Genomic DNA, 24,381 nt, shown 5'->3' with positions numbered 1-24,381 from the left:
AATCACACAGCAATAGTACATTCACGTTGTAAAAAGCATGATAATATATTAAGTAATCCAAAGTATTCAGAATACGTTACTGTCATTGAGTAACGTAACGGAATACGTTACAGAATACATTTTGGGGCATGTATTCTGTATTCTGTAATGGAATACATTTTAAAAGTAAACTTCCCAACACTGCCTACATAGACCAACGTACCATTGAAATCAGTGACTGTGCAGTCCTTGATTGAAACATACACACTGAAATAGGAGAATTTGGTGCCCTCCAGTGGTCACCGTAAGGAACTGTAGAATAAAATAGAATAATCCTTTAATTGAAATTTGGTTGTAACAGCAAAAACACATATACAAACAAACAGTACACAGAACAGAAACATACACTTTTTTTTAACATCACACTAGGATCTATTTACATCTGGACATACTGGAATCCACATCATAGAGTCAAGTTTGTCCAGCACAATAAAAACAAAAAGCAGCAATTGATTTTCTGCAGTTATGTTCTGAACTATGTGAATAGATTGAGACAGGATTTGCACTTTAGCCTATAACCAAAAACTACGTAGCAAACACTTTTGTTTACTGAAGACAGACATTGTTTTTTAAAGGCAGTTTTTGTCTATGTGAGGCACAAAGTTTTCTGCCGATGTAAATCAATAAATTCCACTCTGTGTTTCATGGGAGGGTTTCCGGTTAAGTCCATGAGTTTTGAACTTGTAATTTTGCCTCAGTACACAACATAAGCGGGTGTTAAATCAAACAACCAATGTGATTGATGTACAGATTTTTAGAAGTTGGAGAAATTTTTAATTGGCCACACTAACATAATTTTAGATATAAGAATTGTTTTTAATACTTGGATGAAAATCTTTGGCAGTCAGTGACTACCTAAAGTCTTAAACCCATGTAGATAAACGCTGTGTTTTCTCCTTTGAGAGGCTCTGCCAGGCCTTTACTGCAGCCACCTTTAGTTGTGCTTGTTTATGGGTCTTTTTGTATTCAGTTTTCCATCTATTAACCAAAAATCAAGCTCTGTTGGGACTGACTGACTGAGCTACTAAAAAGTATTCCATTTCTTCACCTTGAGAAACTCTTGGGCTGCATTTGCATTTCACTTTGGGTCACTATCCATTTGCTTCATGAAACACTGATCAGTTTTAAGCATTTGGCCAAATCTGGATAAAGAGTATAGGTGTGTAGACTTCAGGATTCATCCTGTGCCATTTATTAGCGATAACATCATTAGTGAAGTGGTTCTATTGGCAGCCATATATAACGTTGCCAGCATACATTGCCTCAAATTGAATGATAATGGCGTATGCCTTGGATCATCAGCTGTTTCTCTCCGTCTTCATATTTTTCTCTTTCCATTGTAATACAAATTCTTATTGTTTTCTTATTGTCCAAAGATTTTTTTTTCCCAGAACTCTACAAAGTCTTTTAGATGCTTTCCGGAAAAGTCAAATTTGGTCCTCTTGCCTGTGGAAATAATTCTGTCACAATGCACTTTAGTGTCCTCCTGTGGTCTCTCTGGTCTGTTTGTGTATCTGAGCCGGGCAGTGCATTCACCTCTCTGATAGCTTTTTTTTTTCCAGCCTAATTGCACTGATTTCTCTTTGGGCATCATTTTTAAAATTACAATGAAAATGATAAAATAAAAATTCAACACTGTGACTCAACTGAAAACATTATGTCTCTTTCATTTGTCATGAAGGTCAGGAAACTGCTTGTAGGTCAGTTGTCCAATTAAGTCTGACCCCCATCCAGGAACAATATTTTAATTTACTAGTGTCCATGCTGGGCAGCATGGACAATAATGACTACTGGTTCATTGCCCTAACATTTCACCAAAACCAACATACAGTGGATTTTGATCTGCAATTTTACAGCTAAAACAAGTTAAAGATAAAAAGTGTTACTGGAACATGAATTAATTTTGTTCCATTCATCTGTTGTTTAGAAGTTTTAGCAGAAACAATGTCAGTTAGACAGGGTCTGGAAATTTCAGCAAAGGAAATGATCTGCCGGCTCCAAACAGGCATGTTGACTGGAAAGGTTAATGCAAGATAATGAGAAAACCTCAAGTGGAACATTTAAGAAATTATATTACACTCACCTTAGTTTCCCCCTGAGGGTGTTATCATGTACCATCTCATTTCAATCATGTTCTTTTTAATGGCCTAGAATTGATCCAGTGCAGTAATGTTACTGCACTCAAAATGGTTCAGTGATTGTACCATACATTTGGGCGATGACAGTACACAATGGTGTTAATTTTCATGCCCCTGAGCTCAAAAAGCGAGGAAGAGATTTCTGTAAAATGCCAATATGTTTTCTTGTCAAAGGCTCTCTGTGTAATAGCTCAGTGGCTGTATTGACCCGCATAAAAGCCAGAAAAAGGGAGAGAAAAAAAGATTTTAACAACACAAATTCTAAAACATTCACTGTGGAAGGATTGATTTGTCACTTGCTTGGATGATTTATGAATGTTCTTCCTCCTTTTGACAACACTACCCTCAAAAGGGAAGATTTTTACTTGCTAGTCACAGTCACGGGGCAACAAGGCAATGCAATACCATTGACTCTTTTACTGATGCATGACAGTGTGATTCATGGTTGCGGTTGAGCATCCAGCTCTCACGGGGACCCATAAAATAGATAACATTTTAAATTTCGTCGTCTTTTCAAAGGAAAAACAAAAAAAACACTTCCACTATGGAAGCTGCCGCACTGATGCTCTTTTCATTTTCACCATCACGAAACACCAGGGTAACAAAACAATTCCACACAGCGGTAAACACGAGCAGTTTATGTATCAGTGCCACCTTTATTCTCTGAGCTACTGACCTTCTTCTAGCTGTAAATATCAGCTGCTTTTAAGCCATCAGTCGTGTCGCATGCTAGTTGTTGTGCTGACTGCCCACGAGCTTGTGAGACAGAGCATTTGTCCTGAAAGCACAGGGTAAGTTCATCTTAATAAGTCAGGCTGAAGGCGTTTTGAACCTCGCAAAGACAAGATCTAGGTTGTTTTTCGTATTTTGTCCTAAACCACGATGTGTTTATGTGCATTCAGTGAGTCTGTTGGAAGTGTTTGACACATCTGGCGAACACTTGGGAACAAGCGGACAAAACGTCTCGCCAGTCAATAGAAAGACCATTTATCATCAATAAAGTAAAGTGGAAGCTGAAGAACAAATTGATTTACTCCACTGCTTAACAAACTCTAGTCTCCATTTGTTTGTTTTTTTGTACCACAAACAGCGGCATCAATACGGCACTATTGATGCTTCTATTTTACAGCACAACAGCATCCCAGTGTTTTGAATATAATCAGGATTATCTGTTGTTTATTAATATTATTTATTATTATTTATTAATATGCTGTTTTTCTGTGTTACATTCTGACTAGTGACGATAGTGTAATTTCTCATCTTAAATGTGTGTGAAGTCACATTTCCTGTCTTTAAAACTATATTATATTGTTGTAGCAGTAATACAATCTAAAAAAGTTATTTGCTGTAAAGGATGTAAATTAAAAAAAAAAAAAAATCCAAAATAAAACAAGAAAACCAGGTTAAACTATGTGAAATTTTATATTTATCTTCATTTTTATTTAAAATAATATAGATACGTGTATAATTGTTCATGGAAAGAATATTAAGGCCAATCTTACAGAAAATGTTCATCTTATAAATTATTAAAAATCCAACAAAACTACATAAACACACACATGCACGCACACACACAGAAGCAGTGTAGCTTGACTCTTGACTGAAGGAGCAGTGTTTGACCGCAGCAGGAGACAAGAGTGTCACTCTCTCCTTGGAGAGCAGTCAGATAAGATAATGGATCAATATGGCAGACACACCAGTGTCACAGCTTAGCAAGGTCATCGCATCCTTCTGCCATATCACTGAGCTCTAGTAAGTGCCAGGCTCCAATGGTTTTTCTTTGATTGGCACGGCAGGAGGTGGCCAGCTTAATGTTGTGCTTATCTGCTGTTTCCACAAAGGAAGGGCTGACATGTTGGCTTGAGGCGTAAAGGGAAACATCAATATACAATTGAAGGGCTTCTCATGAAATAAAACATTAAAGAAACTGGGAAATTAATACAGACCAAACCGAGCTAAATGCACGATTATCGACTCTCACGCGAGGAGTCCAGACCAGATGCTCCTTTGCTTGGTTTCGGTATTTCAAAGCTGGCTTCAATAAGAACAGCACAGACAGGCAACAGTGTCTCATTTTGGCAAATACATATTAAATGTGGAAGAGCAGTGATCTGCTGTTCCACAATCCAGGAGGACTCATTGTTTGGCATTAAATCTTTCGCAACTGCTGGAGGTAATACAATGTATTATTTTGGCCATCTGTGGAGACTCATCTGAAGATAAAGAAGATTAGTTTGTCTCTAAACCATATCAGCCACTCAGGTATATTACTCTATCGCTCCTCTGTGTGCCACAAATGCAGCAGTGCCCAGACACAGTAGCTGTAAACTGTTTCCATTTGCTTTCCCACCTATACTTTGTGTCACCGGTCTAGCTGTAAGAAGTTGTTCCTGAAATGGATAGAAGCTGGTAGCTGTGGGATACCACATGAGCAGATGCTGTGAGGGTGTTGCACACTTTCTGAAAAGCCAGAAAACCTGCACCTTTTATTTCAGTTGGCAGAGTGTTTAAAAGGAGTGGTGTTTTGTTAACATCTGAAGCGTCTTTCAACTGTATGGAATGTAACTGTAAGTGAAATATTGATCTTCAGAATTCTAAGCATTTGTGTTGTCACCGTTTAATCATTAGCAACCATCTTCCTGAGTTTTCTGCCATTTTTTTCTTCGCCCACCCACACACATATTGTTTTTGCTCAAATATCAGTCTGATTTAAAGTTCTGCCTTCTGGGATGCGTCTGTTTTTCATTTTTATCCAAGACACACAGAGGCATACACACACACACACAGATATTATTCCATAAACACTAAAAAACATACACACAAAGTTCTAAAATCTTTATTTTCCAAAATCCACCCCTTTCTCTCTAATGTACAGCACTGTAAGATTTTTTTATTTTGTTTTTTGTCAATCCATCCATTTGTACAGTGTTTCCTGCTCTCTAGAGCTTTGGAGGGATACCCTGAATGGATGGTCATGTTAGCAGTTGCTCAACCTGTCACCCCTGAGAAGGCCTGGCTAATGTGACATTAGGATCTGAAAAGGCCTTAAAATTACATTATTAATTAAGTCATTGTCAACAAGGAGAAAAAAAAACACACTGAAAAAATTTGTTTAAATATTCTCTTGTACTTTAAAAAAAAAACCCATTTCGGCAAAAACCATGTAAACAAAAAACAAAATATAAAGCAAAGCATTTGTTCTTTCCCTGTGTGAGCCTACGGTAACACAATCTACTCTCTTATATGATAGCAATTCTTTATGATACAGATAACGATAGCAACTCTGGTAAAATCTCTATAGTTACTCTAGGATTTCTACATATAATTTGCCTTCTCTAGATTCTTTATATTAAGAAAATGTTTCACTTCTTTAGGTCAGAGTTCCCACTGAGCGAGAGAAACAAACAAACATACAGTGAAGATTAAAGGCTGGCTGGTTCACTGAGTAGTGCGACTGGGGAGAATCATATTAGTATGGCGAGGGAGACCCGGTGGCTTTGCCTGTCCAAAAAAAGGCTTGGGGGATCCTTCAACACAAACGTACATTGGATCACAAGCTCTAGTAGTACATGGCAGTTATAGGGTTTTCACGACAGATGGCACTGCTGTGTCACACACAACTACACGTGTAGCACAATGGGAAATGCATAGGATTTGCTCCATTACTGTAATTTAAGAGAACATGATTTGGTATGAGCACCGAGGGAAGGATGACTTGTGTGTGCGCTCCGAGTCCTCGTGAGATCTTGTCAAGAGTCCATTTTGGCGTAAGGAAGGGTGAATGTCAACAGATATTCAGGGTGGGAGGGGGAGACGGCACACTAGCATAAACAGCAATATGACATTTGATGTTGCACTTGTGACACTTATCCAAAACACTTCACTATGACGGCAATGTTTTGCTCAGTGGAAGTCATACAAAGGGTCTTCTGCTCCACTAAAGAGTGAAACAGCAATGTCATATGGCGCTGAAGCACCCTCTCTGCAGCGCAAGAGCAGCTATAAATGGAACGGCTCAGCCCACAGTCACAACATGTGGAGACTGACCATGAGCATCAAGCATCAAGGGCAGCACCGGGACAACCCATTATTTCAAATGACTCTTCGCTGACATATCAGAGTTGGCCCTTGGCTGTGTTGGAATACATAATACATCGTTACAGGTGTTTACAGTAGAGAATAGATAAAGCCATTGATACACTGGAAACACATCATAAACATAAACATATTGAATGTATTGCTTTAAATGTGAGACTTATCATAGTCCTTAATAAACCATAATGTGATCGCTCTCACCTGATTGTTTTTTTTTCCCAAAAAAATTATCACTGAAATTGACATGGGATCATAGAACATACACAAAAAAAAGCTTAATATAAACACAATTTCCATTGCTTTTTAGGTAAATTAGTTTTAAGGTGCTTTTAATGTGGTTGCCATGGCACTGTGCTTTGTTCCCGCCCACGTGTGTGTGCAGACACTGCAAGAAGATGTCAATCAAATACTGGTTGAGCAGCCTCCCCACCTACTGTCATCCAAACTTTTTATCAAGCTCTGAAATCCCATCAAGTCTTCAAGTTATCCATTGTGTTTTCATTATGTGTGCGATGTTGTGCTTGTGACCGGGGGAGGGAGGAGGGGGAGGGGGGTTGCTTTCCCTGCTGCTCATCATCTCATGCTGAGATAACGCCAGAGAAAATCAAGGGCAACAGCGAGGTGACGAAAGCGGGGTGGAGGAAAAGAAGAACAGCAGTCACGAGGGGAAAGAAACTATGGCGTTTTGCAATATAAGACATCCATAGCAGCAGAAATGTTGTCATGCCGCCAGCTTGGCAAGAACATAATGTACAAGTTGCATTGCGTGAATGATGCACTGGGGCAAAAATCATTCTGAAGACAGATTTGCAAATTGAAAGAAAGTCAAGTTGACAGGTTGACCTTTTCTGGACTGTAATGACTGCTTAATCCTGGGGATACGGGAACGGAAAGAAATCTGGAGGGCTATGACTGTGGCTGTGACTCAGAAAGAAAAAGAGAGACGTGTTTTATTCGTAAGAGTCAAGGGCTGGGAAAACAGTATTTGGTTGAGGGCTGGAGGTGCAAAATGTTGTTAATGAGGTTTTAACACATGAGTATACTGTATGTAGTTATTGATTCACACTCTATCCACAAATAGCAGTCACTTTTATCCTTCATAAAAGCTCAAAGTTAAGTGGAGGTAATTCTCCAGACAGTTGCTTTAACAATTGCCGTATCCCAACTGCAACGTAACCTCAGCATTTGACCTCAGTTGATCCTTTAAGCGACTTCGCTGAAGACGCTGATCATTGAGAGTGGCACGTGCAACCATCTGGATTGGGATCAGCTGCTTTAATGACCTACGATGACCTTTCATCAAACCTCCAAACCAATACGTTAAAAATCTTTTATAAGAGCATCAAGTAAAGGGACCTTATTTTGTGGCAACCACACTAAACATACATCTAGACTTGTCTATATTTGTTCTCTAATAAATTACACAATAATATTCATAATTCAAACCACGTTGACCCATGAAATGGCTATAAAAGCGGCCTCAGTTCACCAGTCACTGTCTGGAGGCCTGTCCTGCTCCTTGGGTAATTTTAAGAGGAGCAGAAAGAAGGCATGATGGGGGATCTTGGCCTTTTTTAAGAACAGCTCTTAGGCATAATGGCCTTTCGAGAGTTTGAAGTTGTGCACGCTTTCCATTTTAAGTCAGGCAGGCTGCATAGTTTGCGTGTGGCCTTTGTTGTATGGGTCACACTTAAGGAGGGCCTTGGATTTGGTAAAGGGACAGGGGTGGAGCTCAAATGGGAGGTGGGTCAAGTCTTTAGTAGGGGGAGAAAATGATAGGTGTGTGTGTGGCCCGCAGGGGCCCCGGAGCAGGCCTGAACAGTGCAGGGCCCAGGAATGGGGTCTGGATGAAGGTGGTTGTACCCACTGGGTGGCGCAACGCCAGTGGGTTAGTTGCCACTGTGCACAGAGTTGGCGGAGTGAGGGGGCTGGGCAGGAAGCCAGTTGTCAAACTCTTGGTCAGCTGCTTCTGCAAGGCCAGTTTGGTCTGGAGAAAACAGGAAGGGGAATGGCAAGAAGTGAGAGAAGAACACAGTGAGGACAGAACACGTTTACTGGACAAACATGTCTCCCAAAGCCATGGCCCTTTTTCCACACAGAGCTGCAGCAGAGTAGTACATGTTCTTACTAACAGACCTGGATTCCTGATGGCTTGATTCATTAGGCACCTCTAGTTAAAATCCATATTTTGTAATAACACTGCAAAAACAGCCAACATTAAAAATGTTTTCAAAGTTTAAGCACTGTTCATGTTATTAAGCTAAAAATTAATAGACTGTGCAATCTGCATGTGCAGCGGTGCAGTAACCTTTATACGTCATTACTTAGTAACAACCTTTGGCACTTATCATAACTTCCTCGGTCCTTGCAATATGCAACGCATGTTTAGGATCCCACTGATTTTCTATGATATTCAAGTCAGGGAATGGTAATTCCCATTTCAGAAGCTTTAAGTTGAATTTCTTTAGGTAGTCACGGTAGATTTTGAAGTACATTTTGGATTATTGTCCTAATGAAAAGGCCAGCGTCTTTCAGTTTTGCTCTCTTGGCAGACTGTATTAGATTTGTAGCCAGAATCTTCTGACATTTTATGGAATATTTTCTTCTGTTTATCCATGGCTTGTGCCACTGGCTGTCACAAAACCTCAAAGCAGAATATTTCCATCCTTGTTCTTAAGCCTTGGCATTGCTTTTAGTATTTCATCAAATGCTGCTCCTTTATTTACCCTTCCAAAGACATCCTTGGGTAATTGCGGCATAAGGGCCCCTCTTTTCCCTTATCTGTCTACAGCACATCCAAAAAACAACCTCTGGCTTATCCAGATGTTGCTTTTCATACTTTAAATAATGAACTTTGTGATATGGGTGTAGGTGAGGTTTTGTTTTTTTGACTCCTATATGTAGGTCCTTTTATTCATGACTGCTGCACACTGCAGTGTGCACTGCCATTTATGTGTCAGCTAAATCTTCCTGCAGCTCCTTTACAGCCATTTGCAGGGTTTTGCTATGCCTAAGATTTATCTGAATGTTTTCTTCTTCCCGTCAGATCCAAAGTTCTCCTCAACTGTCATTTTTAAAATTTACATTTCAGACAAGAAAACTTGCAAGCTGGAAGTGCTCTGACATCGCTTTACAGTCCCTGTATTTGCTTCACTTTTTTTTTTTTTTTTTACTTCATAGCAGTCCCCAGGTTGTGAATTTTGATGAATCACAGAGTTTATTAAAGTCTGAAAGGACATTTTTGACCTGCTTCAGAGTCAGTTGAAGTTCAGAGACATCTGCACAAGTATGTTCAAAATAAAATAATAATAACAGTGCGTTAAAGATTGAAAAATGCTCATTTTTAATGTGTTTTTGCAGAGGGGGGTTTTTGTTGTTGCTTTTTTACTTATTTTCATTTTGAAAATCAGCAAAATATTAAATTATTCAGAGGTGCCTAACTTCCATAGATCTGTACACAACAGCTGAAATCTAGGACCACAGCATGGATGCACTTCAGCCTTTTTCATCAGGACAAGGGTTAAGCTGGAGGCTGTAACGCTAAAGCTCTCCAATATTAAAGGGATAGTTCTGATTTATTTTTTTTCTTAATCAATGGTCAATTGCTTTAATCACTGGCCATGATATAGCTTGAATGAGAAATCATTTACACATTTAAATACAAAAAAATAGTTTAAAACAATTTTTAAAGAAGTAAGAATGTAATATTTAGAAAATGCAAATAAAACTGATCATAAATAAATTTAGAAATTTACACAAGATGTTGCATAAATTGTAGGCAATTAAAAAAGAAAAACCTGAAATAGTCTCAAGATAAGAAACATTTAAGTCTCTGTCATGATACCAACTTTAATCACTTTAATTTCAGATCATGCTTCATCCATCATTTTGGTATGATGGCTACATCCATCCATCCTAGGTTCTAGGTTCTAGGTTCTAGGTTCTTTATTATTTGTCACATGCATAGTTATACAAGTATAACACACAGTGAAATGTAGCATAAGATCGTGCTCCATCCATTCGCTTCCGCTTATCCTTTTCAGGGTCGCGGGGGGCACTGGAGCCTATCCCAGCTGTCATAGGGCGAGAGGTACACCCTGGACAGGTCGCCAGTCTGTCGCAGGGCCAATGATGGCTACAATTACTGCAATATTAATGAGTCTTGGCGATAAGGAACGCTGTAATCGATGAAATGAAATAACCAAAAAGCATACGTTGCCATAGTGATATTATCCTGTGAATAAGGAGCAATAGCGAAAACACAGGGTTAACTTTGAAGATACCTGGATAAGCCCAATATAGCTATATAGCACTGGCCACATGGGGAGCCATATTATTTAGTGGCATCTGCTATATTGGTATCACCATTAGCTAGTTAAAAAAGTAGCACCTCATGTAAACCATGGAAACAAATCTAAAAAAAAAAATAAAAAATCAGAACAATCCCTTTAATGCAAACATGACTTCTGTGAGATCTGCTAAATCCCCTGCCCATGGCCAGGCCTAAAGTTCAGCCAGCTGCAAGTCTCGCCTTCCAATCCAACCCCAGTCTCAGGCTCTCCTGCCACTGACCTGCGAGGAGAGGGAGGTGAGGTTGTACTGGCTGAATGCTTTCTTCATGGCAGACACAGCCACGCCTGCATAGCCACTCCATCTCACGTTCTGTAGGATGGAGGAGGGGGATGAGGAGAAGGAGAGATGGGGAGGTGTATACATGACAGGAGCAGAGAAATGATTAATCTGGAGTGCTGATTCAGGCTGCTGTTGTCAGAGCTGGTCAGTGGGGACTATTTTAGACCTGTCTCAGGGGTAGGGGACTTACTGAGTACAAAAGTGTGCTTAACCTCTATGACAGTTGCAGGCACACAAGCATGCTGCCTCACCAAAACACTGAAGTCCCTGAGTGAACCCTGTGTAAAGTGATCTGCGTGTTTGCAGTTTTCATTGAATGTTTGTCTGGGCCTGGGTCAAATCAGTTAACTGTTACAGAGAAAAATTAAAACTGTTGTTTAAAAATGCATTAGTTTACAAGCTAGACTGAAATTATTCCAGTTTTGGGAAGAACATCCAAGCATATCTGCTGTAAGAAAAGGCAATTATGCTTTGTTTGTTTTCCTTGAGTGTGTGTATGTGTGCATATTTGCATGACAGTGTTTTGTTTGCCTGTGTCTTTATGCTGAGACTTACCGCTAAGCTGGAGCTTGGCTGGCTCTTGCTGTGGGGGGTAAATTTGGGTTTGGGCGGTTTTCCGGCCAGCCTATCCTTGTGCCTTCTGCTATTCATGTGCTGCTGAGACCAGCGGAAATACCATTAGCAAGCTAACAAGAATCTGTTGTACCACAGTGGAACAACTTCAAGTGTTATCTGCTGAATTAATAATGGATAGGCATTGAGTACGACTGAAGTGAAGAGAAATTACATCACATTACTTTCTACCTCTGCCGCGCTCCTTCTCTGTCTCCAGTACTTAAAGGGTACGTCCTCATGGGATAGAGGTTTATATAAGACTGGTGAAATGCATTTAAGGCTAAAGCAGTCTGGGTGCTGACACATGACAACATATCCTGCATCTTTTCCACTCCAGCATATACAGTCCCACGACACAGATGTAGCAGTAAATGAACATCAAACGCAGAGGAATTCAATCTCAGCCCGGTTTGATGTTGGTATAACCAGAGCAAATAGAGAAAGCTTTTGCAATAATGAGAGGTAAATAATTGCTCAATGAGGAGTTAGTTAAAGCATCAGATGGTATCTGTGTAAAAATAACAGCTTGAATGTATTCTGCACTTACAACCTCCTTTCAATTGCTTGATTCATGCATCCGTAAATGAAGCAGCTTTGATTTAAGTTTGCAGATTTCCCCCATCAAGGTGACGTTAAAATTGTCTCCCGGATCGAGTAATGTCTTTAAAATCTCATTATTCATATTTATCACTTTAATGCACATCATTTTTTTTAGCTTTTATAACTGTGACATTACAGGGCAATGTGATTTAAGTTCAATATGCAATATTAAACCCTCGGTGTCTGGGGTAATTGTGTGTGCAGACACTTTTGTTTTCTAATTAATTCTGTGGCCACATCATCTGTCTGTGAATGTGAAGTAATTATACAGTATGCAACATTTTATCCGAGTGGCATGATTGGGCTAGAGTGCTTTTCCCTGCAGAGTCAATAGCACTCTTATGTCCTTTTGAACAAAATCCTACCAGGTTAGCAAGATTCTCACTTAGTATGCATTGAGAAACCTGCAGGACTTTCCCAAGCCCATGTTTCCCTCCTCATATTTCATTTTATACCACACAAGAAGGATAAATAAGTCTGAGAGTGTTAGATCTTGAATTTTGTCCCCCTGCCCTCCTACATAACAGCAGAAACCTGTGATGCCCTTTGTGGTGCTCGTGCTAAATACGTTTCTTTTTATTTATGCCAACTCTTATGCGATGTGAACAGTACCTCCTTTGACTACCAAGGTGTAAATGATACATTAGTAATTATTTTACCTGACTCAGTTGGGTCTCAGAATTCACAAAGATCTCACACACTTCACACTGGAAGTTCTTGCTGGGAACTCCAATGCTGCCTTTGCTGCCCAGCCGCTTACTCTTGCAGCCTGCACGAGCTGCCACCACTTTGCCCCTGCGTCGTGGCAGAACACTGTGACCCTCCAGCATCAGTTTGTGCTTTGTACCTAGTATAGACAGCAGAGAGTTGGCAGGTATGTTGTAGTGTGAGTATATAATTTGGTAACACTGAACCAAATGTTGAAAATGTGAAAAAAGATTTCAGAACATTTCTGTTTTCAAGAAAAAAAGTGCAAGCCTCAAGGTCACACATCACGCTCTTACCGCTGTTATGTGCTTCCAGTTGGGAGATTGAGTTTACTGTGACTTTACAAACAGGACAATGGAGGTGAGCTTTGCTCTTCTTGGGGTCTTTGTCATCATCTGTACCAGGCACCCCATTTGTGCTCGATGTGTCGGCACGAATGCCTGACTCATTGGTTGATCCCACAGCGTCTGGGACTTCAGGGGCACTGGTGTCTGAAGCTGTCTCAGAGAGCTGTGAAGAAGGCGAAATCTGAGGGGGGGAAAGAGTGACCAGCTCCATAGAAGAAACCTCAGATACAGGTGTCAGCATAACCGAGCTCTTGGGATTCTCCTCGGGCTTCACCTCCAGGTTGGCTGATTCTAGATCAGACTGAAGACCTGTAAAAACATTAAGAACGGAAAGAGAACAATAGCTGACTATTATTATTTAACAGTATTCAACAAATACAGTTTAATCCCTCTGAGCTCAGTGGAGAGATTGTTTTTTGTTCACATTAGCTTGAAGCAATTGGCCAAAAAGAACAAATATCACTGATGGTTCGTCATGAACATGTTGCATCACTAGTTATTATTTTGCTTGACATCACTACTACATAATTCACTGAAATTCATTGACATTGGTAGCCTATTACTGTGTGGACACCCTTTAACAAATAAATAGAAGTTTATTTCAATTTTAATGCCTTGTTTATTTCTTCCTCTATGTCTAAAGTACAGTGTATGTGACATTTGGAGGTCTAATTGGTTAGAACCTACCCATATACTCCTATGAAGCCTAAAAAGTGGAAATGTAATTACTTGTTAAACTTGTAATGAATAGTTGCATTTGCAAAGTATAATTTCCTGGGCTGACTACAAGCTGTTTGATCAGAATTAATATAATCTCTACAGAGCACGATACTGCCTGAAAAACAATCAGACGCGCACAAAACCTAACATACAACGAACAGGAATATACAGTCACCAGATGAAAATCTTCAAAGAAACATTTTTTTCATGATAAAGTGATGAAAGCCAGGTTAATAGAACCTATCATGTGGTAGCCTTGAGGAATTCTCTGATATAGTATCAGCTTTTGTTTTAAATCATGTGGAACAGACTGGATTACACTTGGCTTAGGTAAGTAAATGCCATCAGCCTCCTCCCATTCTTCTTTCTCTCTTTCCCCTTTTTCGTTCTCCCTCTCCATTCAAATATCAAGTGGACCTGGAGTCTTAGTCAAAATAAACAAACCCATCGACTGCTGGCCCCATAAGTAACTGGAGTTCCATTACACGTCTCCCCTTCACCCCATGGCCCTCCCGAGGGAGTCACGCACTTCACCCCAGAGCACTGTGTGCTACGCTCAATGAATATCTCCATTTTCATTTGGAGAGTGTTCGTTCTTTCTTTCTCTCTCTCTCTCTCACACACACACACACACACACACACACCACCCTCCGTGCAACTGCGCTCCATTGATTTTTCCTTTTTACGTCCCAGAGTAAATTCATCATTGGAGATAAGGGTCTTCCTTTCTCATTACTACTAAAGAAAAAGAAACTATATAGAAGCAAGATTAGACAGTCCCCTTGGTGTAATGAGAGTGACCCTTGAGGGATCTGAGCTCCTCTCGAGGGGGGTGGGGGCAGGTATGATCCTGAGTGTTGGTGAAAGACTGGGCCACCTGAGAAGTCTCTAGAGGGGAGTGATACTGATCAGTGGATTAAGCAGAGGAAGACATGGAGGTTGGTGGGAATCAAAGCCCTCAAAAATCCAAGGATTTAGATCATGAGGTACCTCACTCTGTGCTGCTGGATGAATATCAAATACCCCTGCTGAGTTTCGGCAGGGGTAAGATCTCCATTTTTAGAAACACTACATTTCAACAGCTAAGAAAACCTTTACTCTTCCACCATTAGCGCTGAAATAATGGTAATTTATTAAGACAAACTAACTAGATTTCTGGCACCTAAAGAATAAAATGCTGAAGAAGTCGAATTTAACAAATTAAATATTTAGATCCAGATTTGACTAGGGGGTGGCATGGTGGGACAGTAGTTATTATTACCCTCTCACAGCAAGACTAATGTAGGTTTGAAGAATCTTGTCTCTATCTGAAGTTTGCATGTTCCCTGTGTGGGTTTGTGCCAGGTTCCTTCTACAGCATAGTGAAATTTATGATTGATTAATTGGTGACTGTTTGTAGGTGTGGAATAGAGCATACTATAATTAGCATCTTTGTGTTAGCCCCATGAGAGAATCTGTGAATCTGTCCAATGTGCATCTAATAACAGGTGGATGTGCCAAATGGTACCTGTAACAATTTTGATGAGCAGTATTTCCTTATATTAATGCCATGACTTTGCCACGCATCCAAAAATGCCTTTTGTGTCTCATTGTCATTTGTCCCATTTGTCCTCTGACTGTTTACATTATAAGCAGAGACCAAAACTAGCAAAATATCAGATCAAAGGCTGGCTCTTAGCAGGCCTTCTGTGGAGCAGAACTACAGAGCAGCAAATTATGGATCACTGATATGCAGGTAATCATCATATTTCTTTAATCTGAATAGGACTTAATCTATTAAATAGTTAATCTTTTGACAGTCTAGTTTACTAAAACAGGTTTTAATAGCTTTTAGATCTCTCAATTCAGCAGACTGATCCGCTGAGAACTTTAACCACTGCCAAAATAACAAAAAAATATGGACACTGGCGTCATTAAACACAAATTCTCTTACACATACAAGCGCCGAGCACTTGATTTAGCAGGCAAGTGCTGATTCAAGGCAGCTTCAGAGCATAAACAACTTCTCTGGGGAAAACTCTTGCCTTTAAATCATCATTACTGGTGACAGACATAGTCCCAGCAAAGACGGGTTCAACAGTGGAGTCAATCAAAGCCAAAGGTGATTGATGCTTGTCATGATTGATGCCGGCTCTCTGTCTCTTAGCACCAGGCTGGTGCTCTCTTCACTTGCTCAGTCGCTGCCCTTTGTTAGGATAGGACATGGTTTATAAGCATCGATTAGTGCCCTTTGTACAACTCCCTGTCCTTTCTGAATGTATGGACTGTTGAGGTTCCCTCCAAGAAAGGATAGTTTGTTTTAAAGTGAAAGAAATTTAAATTTTTGTAAGCAAGAAGAGCACTTTTGATCATTTGAAGTCATGAAAAGAAATCCACATTTTGACAAAATACATTTTCCTAAGAGTTTATAGATATGTTTTTCATACATTTTTCTTTTTAATACTTGTTTTGTAAATGATAAACTGGCTCGAAATGCCCTCAAGCCATGATCCAGTTGGATATGTTTTTGGCCTTATCTGTGCATAAAGAGATTTCTATGGATTCTATGAATCTTTTAATGTTATGTGATAATGAAATCCTCACTGAAATTCAAGCTCTCTCTTTCACACAGAGGTGAATCCCTGTCCATCTTTACATTTGAAAGATTCAGCCTCTCTGTGATGCGCTCTTTTGAATTAGGCAATCACATTACTTAACACAAATGGCTGTGTGAAGATCTACAAGGCGTCTTTTGTTAGCATCACACATATTTTTTTTTTCAATTTTCATTGCTCCTGACTAAACTTCAGCTGTTTTTATGAAATCTAATATTTTTGCTTTTAAAAGACTGGGACATTCTGTTTTTAATCAACATTTCAAAGCACTTTTTGAAAGCAAAGTTGTACAACATTTGTCACTGCACCTCTAAACAACAAATATAAGTTCATTCTACAGAATAACATTGTTTGCCACTGCCTTCCTAACTGCACTGTTTTCTGAACTCACACAATTATGGCTAGATTTACACAATGAAATCACAACACTGTGGCTCGGGTTAAAAGCAGTACTTCATTATCCTCAGAAGACCTTTGTCATCATGGTTACAATGATTACCAACTAGATGAGGTGGTCAGACTTTAAAGAAACCAACATGTTGTGGGATGGTTACCGAAACATGCATTTATGTCTCACCCTGCTATACTGTTATGAATGCATGTGTCCTGCTATTATTGGTTCTCTTATTTGTGCTGTGAAAAGGCTTAAACTTTAATTACCCACACCACTCCATGGTGGCAATTCTCCAAATTTTCTTGGAAAACATCTTGTGTTTAATATACACTTTGAACCCCATCCAGTGCTGATGTCAAGAGGTGGCGCACGAGTAGTAAATGTCTACGGTGTCTAAATGTGCATATAGGCATTTTCTAATGAGGCTGAGGAGGCTGACCTTGTGGGTTGAGAAGAAATCTGTTTACCGTACTCTGAGCCAGGGAGCCAGAGTGCTAAGAATAGCAGACAGGTGTGTTATTGGCTCCTGATGGCACACAATGTGGGCATTAGCCTCAGACAGCTCCTCACCAGCCTTTACTTTCATGGCAGATATAACTCATTTCATAGAGTGTTAATTTGGAGCACTATTCCATTACAGTTTGGCATTGTGGTGCATGCCAGCACTGGCTCGCACTGCTGCATTTCAATTTCACATTAGGCCAATCACACAATTGGGCTTATTAAAGAGTGTTCCTCCTCACAAAATTGCTTTAGAACTGCAAAATTATTCACAGCATAAAAACTAGCATTGACTTATGTACTTTCTCTCTTCACTGACCCCCTCCTCCATGTTCTTTCTCTTTCTCGTATTCTTTCCCTTTTCCCTCAGTGTTCTTCATTCATTTCATCTTATCTTTCATTTTCCACTCATCATCTCATTTCGTCTCTGCTGTTGCATTCCTCTTTCAGAGCTCTCCTTTGCAACAGCGGAATATTAAAAATGATATTTGATGAGAGCGTTATCAGGCTTCTACTCTTTTGTCCACTTTCTCCTTTCTGAAGGAGACTCAAAAAGTGCTCCAGGCAAAAAAAAAAAGTGTGTGTGTATGTGTGTTCATGTGCATGTGGACATGTCTGTCAGATGGGATGAAGTGGAAAAAGTCTCTTTCCAACCCCAGCACCTTCATATCTCGTCTCTGATTTTCCATCTAGCATCCAAGAGTATTTTGAATTTCTGCCTAGACAGTGATCTTCTCTAGGGGAGGAAAGTAAAAATCTAAAAGACAGAGGGGGGAAAAGTGCTCTGGCTCTTCTCCATTCCCATCAGCTGTGATGGATAAATGAAAAGTGTGGACCTAGACAAGAGCAACATGAGATGGTAATGGGCTCACTCTGCAGTCAAAATGCCACCGGAGCAATTCATGCTCTCTGAGGTAAAGTTGCAGCTGTGCGGTGAGAAAAAGTCAACATTCATTTTCTGTTGAAAGAAAACCAATGCACTTCTATTCCTTTATCACAAGTTAAAATGTCTATATTTACACTGCCAGTGTGAAAACATTTGAACTTTTTGTAAAAGAAGATAAGTGCCTTTGATGTCTTCTAACTTTATTTTCTATTTGACAGCCCATTAAATGAATGCTCTCACCACAATCTGGAACCCTCTCAATTCTGGACCAGCAATATATGTTTTTCTTTTCATGCTGCACAGATACACCAATTCTGGTTCTGTAACTACCCTCTGCATCTAACTGAGATTGAGAGAAGAGAGCATAGAGTAACTGAGGTGAAGTCAAGCAGTCGAGGCAAAGGGGGTAAAAATGACCCCAGTAAGGCTTTGATCGATCCCAGTCTGCCCTTGTATTTACACAGCATTTCTTTATCCCAGATTTTTCCCCATTCCCATAGCATCTGAGCCTTCCATCCATCACAAGGCACAAAGACAGAGGACCAGTTCAGAAAAGTTCTAGGGGAAAAAATGTGAGTTACAATTTCAGAGGTCTGAATTTATAGTGGGGATAGGAGGCCAAGAGGATGAGGGATAAGGTGTACAGAAGATATAATCTCAAAGTGTAACACACTGGAGCTGAGAGAAAGGGATAAAGGTGGCCAAGATATGGAGGGGGATGGAAACTGTCAATAATGTGAGAAGCAGATTGGTTGATGGGGTTTAGAAAGATGCAATGGAGCAGAAGAGGAGTTAGAGGAATCAAAGAGTGATAGAGTGATATCAAGAAGGTGGAGAGGATTGGAGAAGGATCGGTTACAAATAGCACACTCTTGCAGATGCCTTCGTCCCATCTTTCTGCCACTATACCTACTTGTTCCCTCCTCTAAGCAAGTATCCATAAGTGTGGGAAGGGCTGCCTCAGATGTAGATGTCTTGCTTATGTCCCGCTCTCGTTCCCGGTCTCTGTCTCGGTCTCGCTCTCGCCCTGTGGATGAGGACTCCCCAGCTCGTCGCTGCCTGTTTTTCTGGGCCTCCATGGCTTTGAGTTTACGCGCGTGCTTGTGACCTTTATAGTGGGCCTCTGCTTGGTTCTGTGGGAATATGAGACAAAAACAGGGAAAAAAGGAAAATCAGAAATTACTTCATGAATAATCTGCTAGAAAGACTGGAGTTCGCGTGCAATAAATGTTAAAATGCACGCCTGGAATATTCACTCTCTCACAGGCATACGCGGGCGGCAAAGAGTAGAGTCTGTTTCTACCTGATAACAGTGCTGGCACGTTGGGAGGCCAGAGGTATAATTGCATGTGCAATATGCAACAAGAGAGAGGATTCCATCTCTACAACTAGCCTAAAAATGCTCACTGTGAGAATCAGCCTCTGCAAAACCTGGACGCATCTGGCAGTACATGCTAATGTCACACACATCTGAGCGCTCGTGAGCACGCACAAACCCACAAATACAGATCAGACTCAAAACACATTCTGACTGACTGCGCTGCAGCAATAAACACGCAAGTTTCTCTCTGGGCGGATTTACCTTCCCATTTGCATCACTCTCACGACCTCGGTTCAATCCCAGAACAAAGCCCCTGTTGTCAGAGTAAGCATGGATACATACGAAAAGAAAAGAAATCGATAAAGAGATCACTCATTAAAAGAGAAGATAAATTCTCTTCAGAGCATAGTCTGGATAGAACGTAGGTACAGAAGGGAAGATTTCAGACCCATAATGAGAGAAAATCACAAATAACATACATGAATTGGAATTTACACAAATTAAATACAAATCACAAAAACACCTATTTTTTTTAAAAATGCGAACATTTCCAAACACACTTTTTTGTAGCACGGTATGATGCAGCTGTTTCTCAAACACATCAAAGTTTATTCTTAAGCTTCTAATTTAACACTTCCTGAAGAAACAACTCATGCAAATCCTCAGGTACTAAACAACTTGCATGAAAAGAGAGCTGACATTTATCTGAAGGACTCCTTAGTGAGAAATAAATACATGCAACAAGAAGATATGAGACTTGTAATCTCATTAAGGCCTTTTCAATAGGATCAAAATGCTGATTTAACCGATTACCTGAGAATGAACAATAGATTAGTCCTAAGCCAGCAGTTCCTAACCTTTTTCATCTGATGTATCCCACAGGCCTCTCAGATGGAATCAAGTACCCCTTTGCCACCAACTGTTATTAACATATATAAGTGGATATTGTTAAAGTGTTTTTCCATCCAGCAGAACAAGCAATGTTATTTCAGTTGGATTTAAGCTAATTATTAATCCAACTAAGATATATACACTCCCGGTCATTTAATTTCATTTGCTTGTTAACACAAATATCTCAGCCAATAACATGGCAGCAACTCCGTGCATTTAGACAAGTAGACATGATTAAGATGACCTGGAGAAAATTTAAATTGAGCATCAGGACAGTTAAAAAATGATTTAAGTGACTTCAAAAGTGGCATGGCCAGGTTGTTGTTCCCAGACATGCTGTATTTCCGAAAATGCTGATCTACCGGCATTTTCCCACACAACCAGCTGTGGGGTTTACAAAGAATGGTCAGAACTGCAGTTCTCGGTGCAAAAATGTCTTGTGGATACCAGAGGTCAGACTAGAAAGGACAGACTGCTTTGAAAGCAACAGTAACTCAAATAACACTCCTGATAACTAAAGAAAGCATAACAGCATGAGCGAATGCACATCATGTTCAACCTTGAAGATGAGCTATAACAGCAGAAGACCATACTGGGTGTCACTTCTGAGGTTTCATTTTGCATGGGCTCACCAAAATGGGATAATAGAAGATTACAAAAATATCGCCTGGTCTGGCGACTCTCTATATCTGCTGCTACATTTGGATGGCAGGGGCAGAACTGGCATAAACTATATGAAAACATGGATGCGTCCTGCCTTGTATCAGTGGCTTAGGCTTCTGCTGGTGGTGTCGTGCATTATTTACACGCAAATGTCTATGAATCCTCTTGCTGATCATACTGACCTTTTAATGACCACAGCGTTCCCATCTATTGATGGCTGCTTTGAGCAGGATAACACGCCATGTCAAACGGCCTCCTCAGTTTCCAGATCTTAATCCAACAGAGCACCTTTGGGATGAGAGGGAACAGGAGATTCCCAACATGGATGTGTAGCTGACAAATTTGCAGCAACTGTCAGTATGTGCCCAAATCTCTGAGGAATGTTTACAGCATCTTGTTGAATCTGTGCTACGATGAATTAAAGGCAGTTATGAGACAAAATGTGGTCTAACCCAGTATTCGGAAGCTGTACCTAATAAAGCATCTGGTGAGTGTTTGTTTTTCAAAGTTATCCATTACGTTTGGCTTTTTCAACAATGTATCACTTTTAAAGATTTCAAGTCTTTACAGTTATTCTTAGCTACGTATTTCTTCCAAACAAATCTTTACCTGGATTAGCTGGATTAGCAATTACATGGATACCATCAACTGTTAATCAATAATTTCCAGTGGACGGTTTTCATCATTGACCTCTATTTTTCCCTGCTATTCTATTTAACATCTTTGTTTAACAAGATATTTGAACTGTTTATGCATCCTCTTAATTTGAACTGCTTTGGTTTTAGTCCTACTTTCAATCATTTATTAATTTTTTTTGACCAATGCTTTTTTTGTTTATTCATTTATGCATTCCTTTTGGCTGTCTGTTTCAACTGCTTATTCATTAATTTTAATGAACAGTAACTTTTGTTCTCCAGCCTGTTCAGGTCCACTCAGTTCTTTAATTAAAATTATAATTTCAGTTTTATACTTTTATTTTATTTATTTATTTTGTTGGATTAGTTGAACAAATCTTTGCATATACCCTGTGGCAACAAAACTCCCCCTGGGATATTTCTACCACTGATTGCGAGTCACTGCCATAAGCAATAATTAAGTTTACTGCTTATGCAGTATCGTGGCAGAGATATAAGGTCAGTGGCACACACATACACAACCACTACCAGCCTACAGTAAACAACAGAAGTTGGACTATAGAGCGTTAACCATGTATGCGTAGCCACCATAACGTGTCCGTCAAAAGATCTGTAAAAGGAACTCAAATACCTCAGCACGTTGTCTGACTGATTTGCAGTGAAAAGGCTTCAGTGCTTGGCTTCACAGCTTGATTTGACGAATTCTGCTGGTGAGCCCTCCACCATTTGCTTCTCCATCCAACTGAGACTCAGTGGAGGCTTGAAGGACAAGGTGTGAAATGAGCTTTGGTTTTCACCACCCCAGCAGCGAGACTACAGGGAGATACAGTTTCTTCAAAGAGATTCAAAAATGTCCCGTGATTAAGAAATCGCTGCGATAAAAGGAAACACAAGGCTATATTCTGCCAGACATATGTTGTGGGGGTGTGAAAAGTGCCCCATCCCATAGCTCTGAAATACTGCGAAATTGTCTCATCCAATAATGACTTTCTTGTAGGAAAGGAAACTGACAAACAAGTGAAGTTGTTTTGCCAGTTGGTTTGTTTAATTCAGCAAATGCATAGCTCCCCCATTTCATTAAATTGATGAATTAACTTTTCATTATTTCCTTAAATTACAAGTATAGGGTCAATTTATAAATACAGGCAGCCAATGTTCCCTCTAAGCTTCGGCACGTGCACAATTGTGCACTGCTGGCACGGTCTCTGCGCACAGAAAATCTGTGTTGCACACAAAAAAAAAATCTAACCTGAATTGAAATTAAAATAAATACGTTAACAATTCTCTTTTGCAGTGTTATTCAGTGAGTGACTGGCTGCTCCAGTATGGGATTAGAACGATGCCACCTTATCCCATAGTCCAGCCAATGATGCTCTTCACATTCATATATATGCAGCTAATCAACGTCGACAGGCTATGACAGCGTCCTTATGTGCCGACACCGGTGTTTTAGCTAGCAAAGCGGCGTGGCTGATGTGGAGTGAAGCCACGTTAATGACAACATGTACAACCATTGGAGATGTGAGCAGGACAGACGGAACAATTGACGGAAAGAGTGTGGACTATACCACAATTTAAAAACTGTTATAGTTTTTAAATTGTGTTTAAAAACTATAACAGTTTGTAAATTGTGTTGATAGGACACGTAAAACCATAGTTATGATAAAAAATAGATGCAATGTTTGGTTTTCTTCCTGAATACTATTGTTGTTTATATTTACTGCGGGAAGAAACTGTAAAAACGGTGTTTTATAAGGAAAACGCTTGAAAGCACTCTCCGCCTGTGAGCGAACCCCTCCCACCCTTTCCTATTGGTGGAAAAATGTACTATGTGGACCAATCAAAAAGTGATATGGCATTTAGATGTTTAGGAAGAGGGAAGTTTTAGGAGTGACTGCGGTGTTTTGAGATGTGAGAGATTTGCGACGTTTAGCGCAAATCTTGTGTAGTTAGTGTGTAGTGTAGTCAATAGTTTTGTTGTGTGTGTCAGAACAATGAGGCGACTGCTGAATGTTACAGGTGTTACAGGAGTGATACATCTCCTGTTGTCAGGCCTGCAGGTATCAGGCTTGGGATGTTCTCCTTTATCTCATAGTGGACAGAAATTATGTGTTGGAGTGTCATAAATAATTTGTGTGGCATTAAATTTGATGCAGAACACCTGATTGTTCTGTAAATATTTTGAAATGTTTATTTAAAAAACTGCCTTGGCTGCATTTTTAGGTAAACAGCTGCAAAAAACTTTGTTTGCATAACTCAGTTACTTTTTTGAAGAAGTAACTATATAATTAATTGCCCAACATTGGTCATTATAAACTGTATTTTGCAGACAGAGAGTTACAGGACTCTCTCCCAGACCACAGACTCATAATACAAGTCAGAGCAAAAAATGAAAAAAAAAGTTGTGTTTTCAAAATTGGAGTTCAAGTTAGTTTTACTTCCAATAGGGTTAACATACTACACAGGTCATGAACACGATTTTTTACATTTTCATTGTAAGTGGGCTAAAGCAGTTAATTAAAAGTATTCTAACATAAATGTAAATGCTGTAATTTGATTATTTTAATAAACCATGTAACTTGGATGGATTCAATGCTGGCAT

The 24,381-nt window shown here is 39.8% G+C and overlaps 1 protein-coding gene across 1 annotated transcript in view; it reads right to left on the bottom strand.

Annotated features, from left to right (window-relative positions):
* Positions 1 to 5,316: 5,316 nt before the first annotated feature.
* Positions 5,317 to 24,381, bottom strand: part of znf385c (zinc finger protein 385C) — a 56,116-nt gene continuing 37,051 nt past the window's right edge. Inside the window, exons 4-9 of the mRNA XM_013909026.1 lie at positions 19,183 to 19,402; positions 13,124 to 13,483; positions 12,779 to 12,966; positions 11,460 to 11,558; positions 10,845 to 10,934; positions 5,317 to 8,259 (exon numbers count right to left, since the gene is read on the bottom strand). Coding sequence (XP_013764480.1) covers positions 8,029 to 8,259; positions 10,845 to 10,934; positions 11,460 to 11,558; positions 12,779 to 12,966; positions 13,124 to 13,483; positions 19,183 to 19,402 — 1,188 coding nt within the window. The 3' untranslated portion in view covers positions 5,317 to 8,028. The remainder of the gene's footprint in view (positions 8,260 to 10,844; positions 10,935 to 11,459; positions 11,559 to 12,778; positions 12,967 to 13,123; positions 13,484 to 19,182; positions 19,403 to 24,381) is intronic.

This window comes from Pundamilia nyererei, unplaced genomic scaffold, assembly GCF_000239375.1.
Source record: "Pundamilia nyererei isolate P.nyererei 1_Seehausen unplaced genomic scaffold, PunNye1.0 scaffold00018, whole genome shotgun sequence".
Lineage (NCBI taxonomy): Eukaryota > Metazoa > Chordata > Actinopteri > Cichliformes > Cichlidae > Pundamilia > Pundamilia nyererei.
The sequence above is the reverse complement of the archived record's forward strand: the minus strand, read 5'-3'. Positions and strand labels throughout refer to the sequence as shown.